The 15,156-nt window shown below is 38.3% G+C and overlaps 1 protein-coding gene across 3 annotated transcripts in view; it reads left to right on the plus strand.

Annotated features, from left to right (window-relative positions):
• Positions 1-15,156, plus strand: part of cntn5 (contactin 5) — a 100,201-nt gene that overhangs the window by 28,914 nt on the left and 56,131 nt on the right. For all 3 annotated transcript variants that reach the window (XM_071496390.1, XM_071496389.1, XM_071496391.1), the window contains 2 exons: positions 2,362-2,480; positions 13,420-13,629. In XM_071496390.1, coding sequence (XP_071352491.1) covers positions 2,426-2,480; positions 13,420-13,629 — 265 coding nt within the window. In that variant the 5' untranslated portion in view covers positions 2,362-2,425. The remainder of the gene's footprint in view (positions 1-2,361; positions 2,481-13,419; positions 13,630-15,156) is intronic.

Raw genomic sequence — 15,156 nt, forward strand, 5'->3', positions numbered from 1 at the left:
AACTGGAGGCTTATGTGGAAGTTGGTGTGTTGTGAAGTTTGTGTGGTGTTGAAAGATGGGATGGAGAAGGCATCCTTTCCTCAGCTGATTTGTGCGTTTGAATACAATTGGCTTCTGCTCATGTTCTACCAAACTGTCATGATGGGGTCTATTTTTATGCGTTATGCAAGTGAGATGCAGGGAAGGTCATAAAGAGGTGAAGGAGGGTGAGAACCTTTTCCAAAAAGGAGAGCAGTTTTAACCAGCCTCTGCAGAAAGTTGTCTAGACAATCAGCCTTCAGCTATTTAATGCTTTACACCAGTGAGCAAAGAGAGCGAGAACCAAGAAATAGCAACATTAAGTGTCAGCCCCCCTTTTCAGTTTTTAAATTTAAGCAGTAAATACCAGCAGTAAGGGAAAGGCTTAAACTTACAGCAAAGAGTAGCAGATTACATATGAGGAACAAGCAACAAAAAACAGCAAAAACAGCTTTCATTACAAAGAAGGAAATGGATAATTGTGTTTGTTTATCTCACTTTGTTTCTCTCTCTCTATTTCTTTCTGGTTCTTTCTTTCTGTCTCTAAATTACAGATAGCCTAATTGCTAAGTCACTAATTGTTTAACCCAGTAGTGCTACTGCTGGTGCATTCTGGGAGGACAGGGGGCAAATGAGGTGAGGCAAAGACAAGGAGGCATAAATGATGAATGTGAGACGACTCCTGCTGGATCTGGACATGCTTCCCTCAACCCTCAGAGCTGTCTCTGCCACTGCATTAATGATCCTAATGACACAGACAACTTAAATGAAGATGAGAGAGACTGCGAATGAGATAAGAGAGGAAGAGAGAGAGAGAGAGAGAGAGAGAGAAACAAGCTGAGGGAGTCTGCATTCAAAACACCTTGACTGTTTGAAAATATCAGATAAATGGAAAAAATGCTGCTTATGTGTGGAGATGAATGGCACTGAGGGAAAACACCAAGGTCAGCACACCTTATTCTCTTTATGCTGTGAGCCTACTCACCATCAGCAGTGTACCCCATTAGCATTGTTTGCGAATACAATTGCATCCATAAGTAGAGGTGCAGTGTTTTATACGTCACTTTCTCCTGAATGAGTTTGTTATTGTGGTCATGTTTTAATGCTGAACTCATAATGGTGCTATTGAAGATTTCAGTAGTTAAATATGATGAAAGCCTCAACTTTAGGACCACTTATTTTGAGCTAACTGCATTGTTGCAATTATGTTCACATTTTGTTACTGTCGGAACATGAACACAAAAAGTATAAGACAAAAGACAACCTAGTTCGACAGGGAGGACATTGGGATATTTATTATATATGGGCACTTAGTTGATGTCAGATAATAGGTCAGGTAAAATGATCATCTATATGCAGTATATTTTTGGTTCACCTTGTTGTGTTTAAATGCTTACGTAGATGACTGTGTTTTCATTCAGGGAATATTAAGTATTAACCAAAAACTATATGAAATATTGGTGCAGTAAATCATATGTTCCCAGCAGCAGCAATTTAGGCAGGCCCTTTAGCCTTGTGTGTGTGTGTGTGTGTGTATGTGTGTGTGTGTGTGAGGTTTTTTTTTTCAGTAACACACTAGTAAAATCTGCAAATATCTATCTAGGCAACACCATTCATTTTCATTTGCTTTGAAAGTTGTAAAAACTTAAAAACAAGAACAAACTCTGCACCTCAGATATGCAAACAGAGAGTACCTGATTTTTTGCGTTTAAGGCAAGTGCATTGGATTTTAGTGACAGGTAAAGACAAATGAGTGGCTGCTTATTTCAGAGTCTCGTTAGTGCTGTCGGTGACAGTCACAGTGTGAATGATTCCATGAAACATTTTCCTCAGCACAAGACCTTCAAGAGTTGAAGAGCCGTAATAGACCATAAAGAGATCAGAGGAGCCAGGAGGATTTAACTGACAACATACAATCAAATCAACATTGCTTTTGTTGAATAAATAGAAATTATGTTTTGAATCCTATAGAGCTTTTTTTTTTTTTAAACCACATACTGTATGTTCTATAAATAACAAGAAATGTCCAAACTCTGTTGACTTCGTTTTTTACACCAGTTACTGCAGAGGTAACATAAACTGCTGTTCCATGTCAAACTATGGAGTGCACATTGAGGTCACAAGCAAAACTCGTTGTAACCAGCTGTATTATTTTACAAGTAACCGTGGAGTGTGTTAATCTTGTCATCAACATTGCTATGATCATAAGACAAGAAACCAAATACCAAGATGTCACTCGGTGAGATTCGCACAGTGAATTGGAACGTGGTAGAGTTGTGCTGTGTGAATGTATGTGATGCATCATCCCACAAACTGATGTGCTTTTTTTCTCTCTGTTTGTAGGCACAGCTTTAATGAAGAAGCAGACCTGCTAACATTCTTGCAGAAGGGACCCTCTTCAACAAGTATGGGGTCACCATGGAAACCATTTCTGTTCCTGTCTATCATCAGTGGCCTTTCAGGTAAGAAATTCCAAAGGTAATGTGCAGAAATAATAGTGAAAAATTGTTTTACGGAAAAATGTTTTTTAGCACTGATATTAGGAAAATGTTGCAGTACGCACTGCAGTCTACTGCATTCACATAGCAGTTGTAAATGTGACACAGCTAGGAGAATCATCATTTATGGATGTGAGAGGGGCCTTGTGTCTTTTCACACATGGAGAGGAGTAATCCACATTTTTGAAATGATGAATTTTGCATTTAAATCTGAGAAAAAGTGGGGATACCATGGCTCATTGAGCATTCTCATTGTGGTGTTGAGATTTGACAGTGTTTTTCCACACCTTTTCAATAAAGGTCTATGGTGGCTCTAGACTGCAGAACAGCATCAGCCAGTGATAAAGCCACATTTCTACATTTGCATGACAACAATTTGAAGAGCAGGGCTGACTGGCCTGACAAGTATTACCTGATAAATACTTTCCTACTTTATTAAAAAAGACAAAAAAATCCATTTAGTGGACATGCATGCTAATCCAAAGTAGCTTTTAAACATCTCCCTAGCTTTAGTGGCCAAAACCGTGGCAGTCCTTTTCTGTTAGCACATCTTTACTTGCACGATTAGCATTGAGTGCACAATTTTAAGTTCCAGATCAAGTGTCTCCCTTGGTAAGTCTAGAGCATGTGTTTGCCAGTCTAATGGATTCTGCCCTTTTAATGGTTCTTTCAACCCACCAGAGGAGGGTTTATGCACTCAATAACACTGTGGGAGTTTCTGGTAGTCAAACACACAGTGCTAGCCTCACTTGTCCAGGGCTTTCCATAAGCACCAGCTGCCAGCCAGACAGTCGACAACTCATTTATGTCCAGCCGGCTGCTTTATTATATTAATTTTTGATTGTAATAAAATAGTTTTGATTAACAAGTTTCGATTCACTATGCATGGACATTCACCACTAGCCTCCACCTCTAAACAATGAAAGCATACTGATAGAGAAATGTACTTATCTGTTTCTATCAGTCCCGCCCACACATGCCCTGAATGTGTGTCTGTGTGTTTGTGTGTGTGTGTGTGTGTGTGTGTGCGCGCGCGTGCATGCACGCCCCTGAGAGGTTGTGTCCTGCTGACTAGAGAGCAGAGAGTGTTTGACAAATATTACCAAAATAATTGATGATAAAACACATTAAGAATTGCATTGATTGCACAGAGAGGGGACAACCTCATTAGATGGGAAAACACCAGTTGCAGTAACTTGTTGATCAAGGGTATTTGAAAATATTCCTTATTAAAGTTTTGATTGTAATTTCAATATTTGAGAAGAATATTTTAATTTAGAATTAATGGCATGGGAAATGGAAATGTGTAACATTTTCAGTTATTGTACTGATGCAGCATGTGTTTTAGTTTTAAATCCCTTGTTAAATAAGAATTAGACAAAGCGTTTTTGTTTATAGAGTGGGTAGAGGATTCAGACAGCACAACCTCAGAACCATGAATGAATGTTTTGATCAGTCAGGATTAGGTGTGGTTTTAGGTACTGATAGCTTTTATATGAACTGTGTGGCCACAATAAGCCTAATTCTCGTTAGGATCAGTGTATATGATGGAATAGTGGCATTAGAATGTGCCAGAGGCCACCAAATCTGGGCTTGCACCACCTGTGTGAGTGTGGCTGTCGGTGAGAAACCCAACAATATAGTAGACTCTATTTAGTACTGTATATGTGTTCTTTTCTACATTTATGCTAACAGATACACAAGTTTTATTTGCATAAGCACAGGAGTGGGGGATGTGTAGGAGAAATAGTGAGGCAACAGTAACTCACTACTTATTTCGACCATTACTCCATACTCCACAAAAACTTATGAAGGCAATTAAAGAGACCTTTCACGCTCTCTGAAAAAGTCACATTAAAACCATGAACCAAAAAACAGCATTACAACATCAAGACAGCGAGTGCTAAAATACTCAAACCAGTGAGAAACCCCTGGTCAGAATAAAATCTCCAACCAAAAGATTTTATATCCATATTCACCAGCAATGACCTCACTGATGAAACAAGAAACTTAAATAGCCAAATTACTTTATCAACCTTGGGAACATGCATTGCTACATTGGAGGTGCGCCAGGACGCCTGAGGGAAGTGATGGGCTTGATTTAGATAAGCAGCATTACTTTTCCCCGCTCATGACACTTCATGTACTTGACCAAACCTAACCCTTAATTAAGTTTTAATATTTTTTTGGGCAAGAAAGTAGTCGTTTAGATTTTAAATATGTGGTGAGTTTATTTAAATAATGTCTGTTTAGACCTACTGAGATTTGAAAACCCCCCATGTCGGTTGCGACCAGCAGTCATCTCATCCTGTGATGACCAGTCAGTGTGTACCAACATCCTGGGAAGAACAGTGTTATCTTGGCAAGCCCTTTGGTAATTTGTTACTGGCTCTGTTGACCATAGACTTTCCAATATATGTTATAATTTCTTTTGGTAGGTAAAATTTGGTCTCAGAGTTGAAATATGATATTTTTTGCAACCAGTGTGTCTGAAGGTAAAGATGAATACATAATAAAGACATGTTTTATTGGACAGTTGAATAGTTGGACAGATTAGATAGCAGATATTATCTCTTACTACACTCACCAGATTTTTTTTTTGCTAAAAAAGTCTGTTTACCTGAGCCAAGCTGAGCTGTTGATGTCAGCAAAAACGCTGCTGTTTGTCCTCCTGTCCTCATGAGTTTAAACTCGACAGCTCAGCTGGTCTCTGGTCGTTGTGCTTCAACACTGTACCTCATCTTCTTCGACAAAATAATCTCTGAAAATGTCAGAACAAATATCCAAACATACAGTATTTGGATAATCAAGGGTTAGAGTTAGGTACATAAAGTCTGATGGGCAGGCAAAAAAAGTTAATGTTGCTGCCTAATTTCAACCCATCACTCCCACTACTGGTCTGCAGCACCTCTGGTGTAGCAATTCTTGTTGAATGTGTTTTCCTTATTTCTATCTGTCTTTGCACATTAGAAGAAATTTCCCTTGATGTTTGTGCTTTCACTCTTTTATGTGCAGTACTTTGTCCTCAAGGGCCACCACACTGCTCACTATAGTATTATTTTGTCCACCTTCTCCCAACTATTTTGTGGTGACGTGTCTTCCTATACCATATTGTTAACCTCACCCAAACTCTACTCAACTGTTTATAACCTTAACATAGGCAGTAATCATCTGCTATTCATATTACTGTGATTACCATCACAAACTAAGAGATACTTATTAGTAACTTGAATGAACTAAACTCTATATTAGAAAGGAACCTGCTATAGAAAAGTCAAAGGTTTTCTGTTTAGCAAGACTTCAACTAGTTTATCAAGTTTATAAACAGGGACTCAGTGTCTTGTGCAGCTAATTTGTTTCAGCTGAATCAATTCTGTCTATTGATTTTTGATCTCAGGATTTGGTTCCTTGGTACCTTAGGTGCATATAGTTGGCAGAATTTGCTCTGCCTGTTCATTATAGGTATCTGAGGCCAACAGACTCTTGTTGTCTTACTGCTTTGCAAAATAATTGCCTCTCCAAAAAAATGGTTGGCTCTTTCTGATAGGCGTTATATGGCTTACTGTGAAATTGATTTTTCCGCCTTTACATTCCATACTCATTTAGAGAGAAAAGTGTGACCATATCTAATTTTGTCTTAATAAAAATTGCCATTTCAGCCATCAAAGTGAACAATATGTGGATTTTCTGGAACACAACCAATTAAAATGTTCCAAGTTTGAGACAAACTGAATATAAGCTTGTAAAATCAGCCTCCTGTTGAGTACATCTTGTATCTTATTGGCATTACATGTAAGTGAAGACTCTGTTGTGTGTAGTGTTCATTTTTTTAAATTCAGTCAAATATGATCATTAACCTCAAAGGTCATTAACCTTTCAACAATGATGATGTCACCAAAAATTTTCAATTGGTTGAAAATTAAATTGTAGTTACACAGTTGTCGCATTAGCATACTGTGCATGCATGACTGAGTTTTATATGGTGGCCCAGTTGTTTTCTACTTCCATCTACAGTAGACAGGATATATATATATATATATATAAAGTCTACATTTTTAATTGCACAGTTATTGTTAAGTATGGATAACATACACTTAATGAAACTTGCTGTACTAGATGATCACCATATTTCATGTACATACTGCATTAATCCATTTTTCCATTTATACAATTATGGCTACATTTCTTCCTGCATAAAGTCTCATGTTGTTTTGCCTCTGTGCCTGTGACAGCTGTGGAGGCTTTATATTTTCAGGTTGTCTGTCTGTCCGTCCCATGCTTGAGAAGGCAATATTTCAGGAATGCCTTGAGGGAATTTCTTTGAATTTGGCACAAATATTCACTTGGACCCAAGGATGAACTGAGATTTTAGTGGTCAAATGTCAAAGTTCAAGGTCACTGTGACCTCTACATCTGGCAAAATGTCCACTTGGACTCAACTGATGTGATGAACTGTAAACTGATTTTTGGCCATAAGTCAAGCATTACAATAACTATGATAAAATACAGTTAGCTTTTATTAAATCCCCTCAAAGTCTTCAATACATACATTATTTGAGCCTGGACAGACATGGATAGAAACTTCAACTCAACTGGTTGATGGAGGCATACAACCACGAGGTGATAATTCTAGTTGTCAAATGAGAGGGCAAGGAAATATAACAGTGTATACAAATGAAATGTTATGGGCATCACATGAAACCCTGGAAAGTACATGCACACTATACGTCAGTATTGTCCTCAGGCATATTGTTTTCTTAGAACAAGCAACGGCAGCTCTTTACTTTTGTTTGCTTTCTTTGTTCTTCAACCTTGGGAAACATTTCTGGGCTCATTCCTGTTTGGCTGTTTTAGAGGGATGACTCTCACTGGACTTTTATCAGTTCTCCTGAAGGAACTTTTATTTCCTGTCATCATCCATGCACACATTAACACATGAGCATTGCCTTATCAATAACTGATATCAAATGAGTCAAATTACTGCCCTCCATTATGTCTGCAGTTCTGATGACATCAGGGTATTGATTTTTTAACTGTGATACAGGAAAAAAAAAAAAAAAACCTGTTGGATGTGAAGTCTGTAGATTGTGATTTTGAGGGAGAATTTTACTCAACAATGTCTTGGCTAAAGATGGACCATTGGTAACCAAGAAAATCTATAATAATAGTGGTTTTCCACTTTAGTCAAAACAGCACTGAGAGCTGAGCATGCTTTTAGCACTCACAACTATCAGAAATATGTCATATTTTAGTGAAAGTGCCGCACTTCAAACTGGTTTTCAGTGTTATCAGCAGCAGGAGCCATGAGCAGCTGTTCCCAGAGGTGTGATGCAGTCTTTGTCTTTTATGATACTTTTGACATGATGGCTTGTGTAATGCATTATTGACCTACTGCTCTCTCTGAATATTCTGGAAATGCTCACTTTTGAAGACAATAGTCCCTCTGTTCTGTTTTATTTTCCTCTGTACTTGTCTCTACAATACAATGTTGCTTGGAGTGTTAAGTGTGGAATGGTAATTCAGCTGTACCTCAGCTTACTCTGAGGTGTCTCAATATTAAAAGTGGTTGCAGGGAATATAGATGTGTAGTGCTGTATAAGTGATGCAGGAAGTCATTTTCACCAAGGGCAAAAGAGTCATACAACTGAAATATGGTTGCGTATGGGGAAATTGATGAATATTTGCATGCCCTGCACAGTGCTGGACCCTGCAATGAATATGTTGCTGTGATTGTATACCTTGAAAAATAAACATGAGAATATGGAGCTTTGTTAAAAGTCACCTCCAATCCACAGAGGTCAACTGCATTTCCCAATGTCCCAATATCCTACTAACCCAAATGGCATATGCCTGTCACTGCAAGCATGAAGCAATAATCATTTGTCACAATCCTGTAGGTTATTAACTTTCTACTGCTAATCTGTACTAAAAACAAGAGCTTTGGGATCTATTTTTGGTGGCACCATCAGGGAGTGATGGACTTTCTCCAACTGGCAGGAGAACCTGACTTGTGACAGCCTCTCTTACACACACAACGAACATCCAGGCACTGAAAAAAAAAGGAAAAAAAAGAAGTCATTGTGGATTTTTGTTAGCATGAGAAGTTGGGCACGGCATTCAAGTCTTGGCAGTCAATTGTCTTTGGTGTGTACAGTGATCAACACAATAATCAGTGCCCGGGGATTTTGAATTTGGATTTCCGTAGTACACAAGTGCATACAATGAGCCTGTGTGCTGGTGCCAAAGTTTGTGAAACAGAGTCTTGCTATCATGTGCCACATAGCCTCAAGTTAATTAGAAAAGTTTCCTTCATATTTTAGAAACAGAGAACATGTACAGCCTCTAATTTTGTGTAATTTTACTGCAGGATTATGTTGTATCTCCAAAGGTTTTAAGTAATTAAACATATAATAATAATATCAGTAAAAACCAAGCATGCTGGACAGAGACTCCCACACTTCCCATTAAGGAGCACGACAGCATTAATACCATATATCATACGGCACCACAGCAGTCTCATCAATTCATTACTCTGGCAAGGTTGAAGCAACTCATACAATCCTCATAGTCCACCAAGGATAAGGAAGAAAGACTGGGTTTTAGTAAGTAGTCCACTGTGATAGGAGGTGAGGTGAGGTTGCATATGATGTATGGATTGTTCTATCTGTAATGATATTCCACTGAATAAATGTTCTCAAGCCTAATCAGCTTCAGTCAATATAATCTCCCAGTGAAGGTCTTCATTAATCTTGCAGGCTATGGCTAATCATGTCCGTCTACTTGAGCCCCCACGAGCGTCTCACCTACTTTCTGCATGTTATTCTAATTAATTTTTCACACCACAGTCTGGAGGCTGCAGGCAAGACCAAGACTCACACATTGTCTCTTGTGCAGTGCCAACCCAACAGCCCCATACAAGTGAATCTAATACAAGTATGTGAGATTCTCCCCAGTCTTCCCTTTCCCAGGTCTATCTTTGGTTCACTGGAAGCATGTCATCCTCCTTTAGCCTCAACTTAACCTCTGTTGTTGGTTAATTTATACATTAAGTCCCTTGTCTCAAAGCCATGTAAGTCTCACTGGTTGGTCATACTACATAATAACTTAGACTTAATGCATTAATATAGTAAACTGAAAGGTGATCACCGCTAAAGTAAACCAACCTAACAACCTAAGATATACTAATAGGGACATGGTAACAGGAACATTTGGCTTTTTCTTCTTTGTTCAAGGATAAAATGGCCATTGTCTCCTTAGTTGATGTTATCATGATGGTGGTGTTAAGACCTGAAACGATCACCGATGGCATTGCTGTAGAGCTTCCTGAAATGCAGCAGGTGCAGCCCTTTCAACAATGACTGTTTGTGATTTTGCACCCTCTGAAAGATAGGGATCAGGGGGATCCGCAAGGGTCATTGCTTTTATCAGATGAAGGTGACAGTTGACAAGAGCAAGTGCCTGTCGGCTTCAGTAGTCAAACAAACAAAAGAGACTTTTTTTAGTAGGTTGAATTTGTCAGAATTTAGCCCCAGTCTGGAATTTTATTTTCCTAGGAAAAGGGAATGCGACCTTTTATAACTTTCACTTGAAAGAACAGTATGCAGACTGAATAGGCTCTTACTGACAGAATATCCCTTACAGGAAAAAAGAAACAAAAAAAACGGTTAGAAGCAGAGTGCTGCACACAAGACACAGCTCCACTGTCATACATTGATGCAACTCATACTCCTAAAGTGTCGATACTAATAAAATGGGGTTTAGTACTGTTTTTAGCGCCAGGGTATTGTGATACCTTTCTAGTATCAGTATAATGATGGATTAAGTCTGATAGATTTACTTACATTACCACAACAGAACAATGCAAGCTGGCATTGACATGATATGGCTTGTCTACCTGTACATCTCCCATGTAGTTAAATATATAAGGCTTCTGTCTTGACAGTATTTGGAACTTTTATTTAAATGAACTCGGCCCAACTGTCATCTTTTAACAGGATCAACTTATTTTATAACAAGCTGTTTCCTTGTCATCACTCGTTGAATTTCTCAAACACACTGCAACTGTCACAGCAGTGTCACAGTTGTCAGTCAGAGAGATGCAGATTTGTGCTCAGTCATATATAAATGTATGCAAGAAACTGACTAAAGTCCAGTCTGCTGCTGACAGCTTGGTTCCTGGCAGTTAAAAAAAACCTGTAGATTCTGGTCTGAATTGAGCAAAAAACAAATCAAAGCGGGAAACATGATCATGAGTGGGACTCACATTGATCTACTAAGCATCCACTGTCTGGGTCTCACCATCCAGATGTGCATGGCAGCCTAAAAAAAGCTTTGTTTCAAATATAAAGGATGAGAAAATAGTTATCAATTAAACATTGATTTAACATAATACCGTTTCATATTTCCTTGGTAGGATTGGAGGATATCAATAACATGAATTTCCTTGATGATGCATTTAGCTAAATTTTTGTCACACAGGAGTCTCATGGTCACTGCTCAGTATTGGGTAAATGAGCATGTTAAACAAAACATTGCAAACAGTAGCTTCCCTTCTGGTTTCCATCCAGGCATTAGTGCAAATTGACTTCACCTGAGTAACAAAGGCAAGTCGGCAGCTGATGCTTAGAAAACCTTCTGAATTCTTGTGATGGAGTTTTGAGTGTCAGAGAGAATGTTTCTGAGAACAGATCATTTTCTATATCTATTATATTGCTATAATTTACTGTTACTTTTTGAAGAGGCTGTAATAGTGGAACTTAATTACTGTGTATAGCAAGGACAAAACTGGATAAACAGAATCGCACAAGAGATGCAAAAGTGTGAAAAACCAGACAATGGATCATCATTATATTGCTCAGAAAGTGCAATGTGCAATAAATAAATAAAAAGACTGAGAAATAAATAAACCATAACCAAAAGGAAACCAGTGGTTGAAATGAAGGGGCATTAAACCCAGTAATTGCTGGTAAATGAAAAGACCCTTTTCAAAAACATGTCTTTTGAGAAATGACATTAAGTCACTGCACATTTTTCCGAGACTAATTAGATGTTAGAAAACCAGTTGTTTAACAAAATGACTGCTCCTACATGTTAAATGTATGTTAAACACAATAAAATGAGCTAATATACACAATGTACACATTTTATGATTAAGGTGGTATTCAGTCATAGGGGCTACAAATAAGAAATATGTGTGTTAGTCTGATCCTGTTATTTTTCTCTATTCTTCACTACTTTGAGTTAGCGTGGTTTTTGACTTTTCCAGCTGTAAGAGGCATATTTTGAGAAGAGGTGAAAGGCTCTGCATTGTTCACTCAACTGTGGGCATCAACAGCAGAAATGTGGTTTACACCTCAACTGAGCTGATTCTCTGCAAGATAAATGATTTAACTGACTACTAACCAAGTACTAATTGCTTTGCTTATCAATTTCCAAACTCACAATACCTTTATTTTCAAATGGAGTTCCATATCCTGCTTCTACCCAGAATATGTGATACATAATTGCCCACTCTCCATTTGTAGATAGTAGTATTTTTGCAGCTGAGAAATCCCCGAAGGCACATAATTATTTCTCAGTTTTGTTCAGTTCCTTCATAGCACTTTATCATGAAGTGCAAAACACCCCCCCCCCTTGCAGAACTCTGATTAGACTCTTACAGAGCTTCCAGCTTCTAGTCTTTTTCATCTTAGTTTTAAGCATTATAACTGTACAGCAATGGTTCCATATGATCAGTAATTTCAGCTATTTGTTGTAGCTCTATTGTACAGTTGCTTTGGGAAAAATATGTATTGATTATCATCTGTCATAGGGAAACTAAGCGCGTGTGTGTAATCTTGAGTTGTTATATTTATAGTATCACAAAAGACAACACAATGGCAAATTACCCTACATAAAGTGGATTGAATTCCTTAAAAGTGAGTGGTAGAGGAATATGGTGACAGAAATGACTAGTGACAGCCTCAACTGCCGTTTACATTTCAGAGAGAATATCATTCTGAACCCCCATGGACTCCTTTACTTTAAAGGAAGCTGTTTCTCTGCTGTTCTGTTACACCTTCCATTTTATCCAATTTGAGACTTTGATAAGAGTGATTTCCAGAATATGCAGTGTATCTGTGGTGCCTTGTAAGAAGTGCATGTTTTCACCTAAGGCATAATAAGTGCCTTTACATACATACGTGTTTCTATTGGGTGCTAGGTGCTCCACAAAAAGACTGATAACATGAAAGGCAAGGGGGAAAGACTCCTAGCATATTTCTCAAAATAAACAATGAAAAAGTTTTCACACAAGAAGCTGGGGTCTTCATTTGTAATTTTGCTTCTTTTTAACAGGTGTCTTGGTGGTGATTTGGAAAATTATTGAGCCATTAAGTAGATATTAAGTCTTTTAACAAAAAAGATTTGGGCAGTCGGGCTTCAGAGCTCCAAATCTACACCTTGTTGCCAAAATGCGGATTTTCACAAGTCTATTACATCACAGATACTACTGCTCATGTTTTTCAACAGTGTATGTCTTTTCTGCAGTTGGAAATGAATTCTAGGTTTTTCCACCTATTTCACTCAGAGCTATCTCTGAATCGTGACACCTTGTTATCCTGCGTTCTAGATTCTGTTAGTGCTGAAACCCTGTTCAGCAAGATTTCTGCCCTGTAGGACACATTTTTTTGGCTAATGAGTCCTCATACTGTAATGATAAACTGAGTTCATCAGTTATTTGGAACAGTCAAATTAGTGTTTGAACATTTCTTTCCCTCAATTTAGACATCTCATATACAACACTTCACTAAATATTCATCTAAAACTCCATTCGTTGGCCCAAATTTTGTCACCTAGAACCAGTGTCATGCAGTCATGACTAAATATTATGTAATGCTTCTCTGTGCTTCACCTTTTTTTCCAGATTTTGCAAGAGCTGTTGCAGCACGGCCTATTTCATATGCAGCAGTATTACGAATGAAACCAGAAAGCTCTTCGTCAGTGCTCAACTCACGCAGCAGACCTCGACAACACCAGGGTGGTGGGCTGGCGACTCCTGACTGGCCTGCTTTCTCCAGTCACCCCCTGTCAGCCCTGAGTCTGCTCAGCTCTCAGGAGGACTACCGGAGTGAAGGTAAAACTAATCGTGCAGTCAAACCTGCCGTTTGTTTGCTCTTGTCTGAACCAAAAAGGTTTTGTTTTTTTGTTTTACTTTTGGTTTGTTAAAGTTCACATTCACACTTAGAAAACAAACCATATATTAAAGTCAAGTTACCTCACAAATAGCTCGTTTATGTAGCAATTTGGAAACTTGTCTTTCTCCATAGATTTCATCCATAACTTTAGGATAATGAACCCCTGTGTACACAGTGCTTAGCACTGTGTAGCGCTGTGGTGTTCATTAGTTAAGAAAACAGGAAGAGAAAGCTGAATAAATAAATATGATTATCTGTAAAGAGTGGTTCGCCTTCAGTGTATTTTGTTAGGAGTAATTGGTAGATATCATATGTCAACATCTGTCTCTTTCTGCCAAAAGAACTTTTCTTTTCTGGGTCATTTCCTGTTATTGGTCCTGGATTACATTACCAGTCCCAACCAACTGCATTGGAGTCACATCATGCAGGACTGAGACCTGAATTGTCAGGTAGTCTCAGTTTGAATGGGAGATGCCACATGAGTTCAGATGACTTTGTTCTCACCTGCTGAAATGAACCAAACTAATAAGGTGGACACTCCAGAGCTTGAATAAACTCCTCCAAACATGATTGGTGCGAATGCACTCTGCTATCTCTGTACTCTGCCAATAGTCTGCCATCTCTGGTCTCACCTGATATGTGCAGCCTTGTCTGCCTGTTTAGATTTGGTCTAGAAATGAATCTCACCTATCCATCATCACTCTGTATGGTCTGCAGTGACCACGGTCATGCCCTTTGTGAAATTGAAGTGGGATCATGGCAATATCCAACTCTCTCTGTGTTCCTGTCAGTGTAGAAGCTGTAGATATGATGGATATCTTAGTCAAAAGGTAAGATTTAATACCCCAAACACAGCATGGAAACACACTGTCATAAATCTACATGGGTCACTTGCTGTCCTGACTTACAGTATGAATAATCCTAAAGAATATAATGATCATATAATTTAATATATGATTAATCACACCATGCTTACTGCATCTGGAGTGCTTTATTAATGGAAATCTGAAGTAGCTGCTGAATTGGCAAACAGGATCTCGCTATAGCACACTTTGCAAGAATGAAATTAGTTCAGTTAAACACAGGCAGGAAGCAGGAATCTTTCTTTTTTTCTGTTTACCTTTGTTTTGATCTTATATATGTTTCTTTTTTTTTTTCTTTTTTTTAACTCTGCCTATCTTTCTGTCGGCCTTTACTTTTTGACAGAATTTTCACTATGTAACCATAAAATGACTTACATCTCTATAACCAAGGTGAGAGTAATGCCTCTCCATTGTCAGTGGTGACAAGAGCATTATACCATTGCACTGGATTGATGTTCAGTGAATGAAATGGATGCCATAAAGTAATGCACCTTTGGTGGCTTAAAGAGGATATTGCTTTTTGGCTCTGTGACTGACAGATGGCCATGGCACTTGAAGTTGAGTGATTTAAACAACTTCTGAGCTTGTGTATGAGTTTGAATT

The sequence above is a fragment of the Trachinotus anak genome, unplaced genomic scaffold (assembly GCF_046630095.1).
Source record: "Trachinotus anak isolate AG129_WGS33_773 ecotype Australia unplaced genomic scaffold, CSIRO_AGI_Tana_v1 ptg000014l, whole genome shotgun sequence".
NCBI lineage: Eukaryota > Metazoa > Chordata > Actinopteri > Carangiformes > Carangidae > Trachinotus > Trachinotus anak.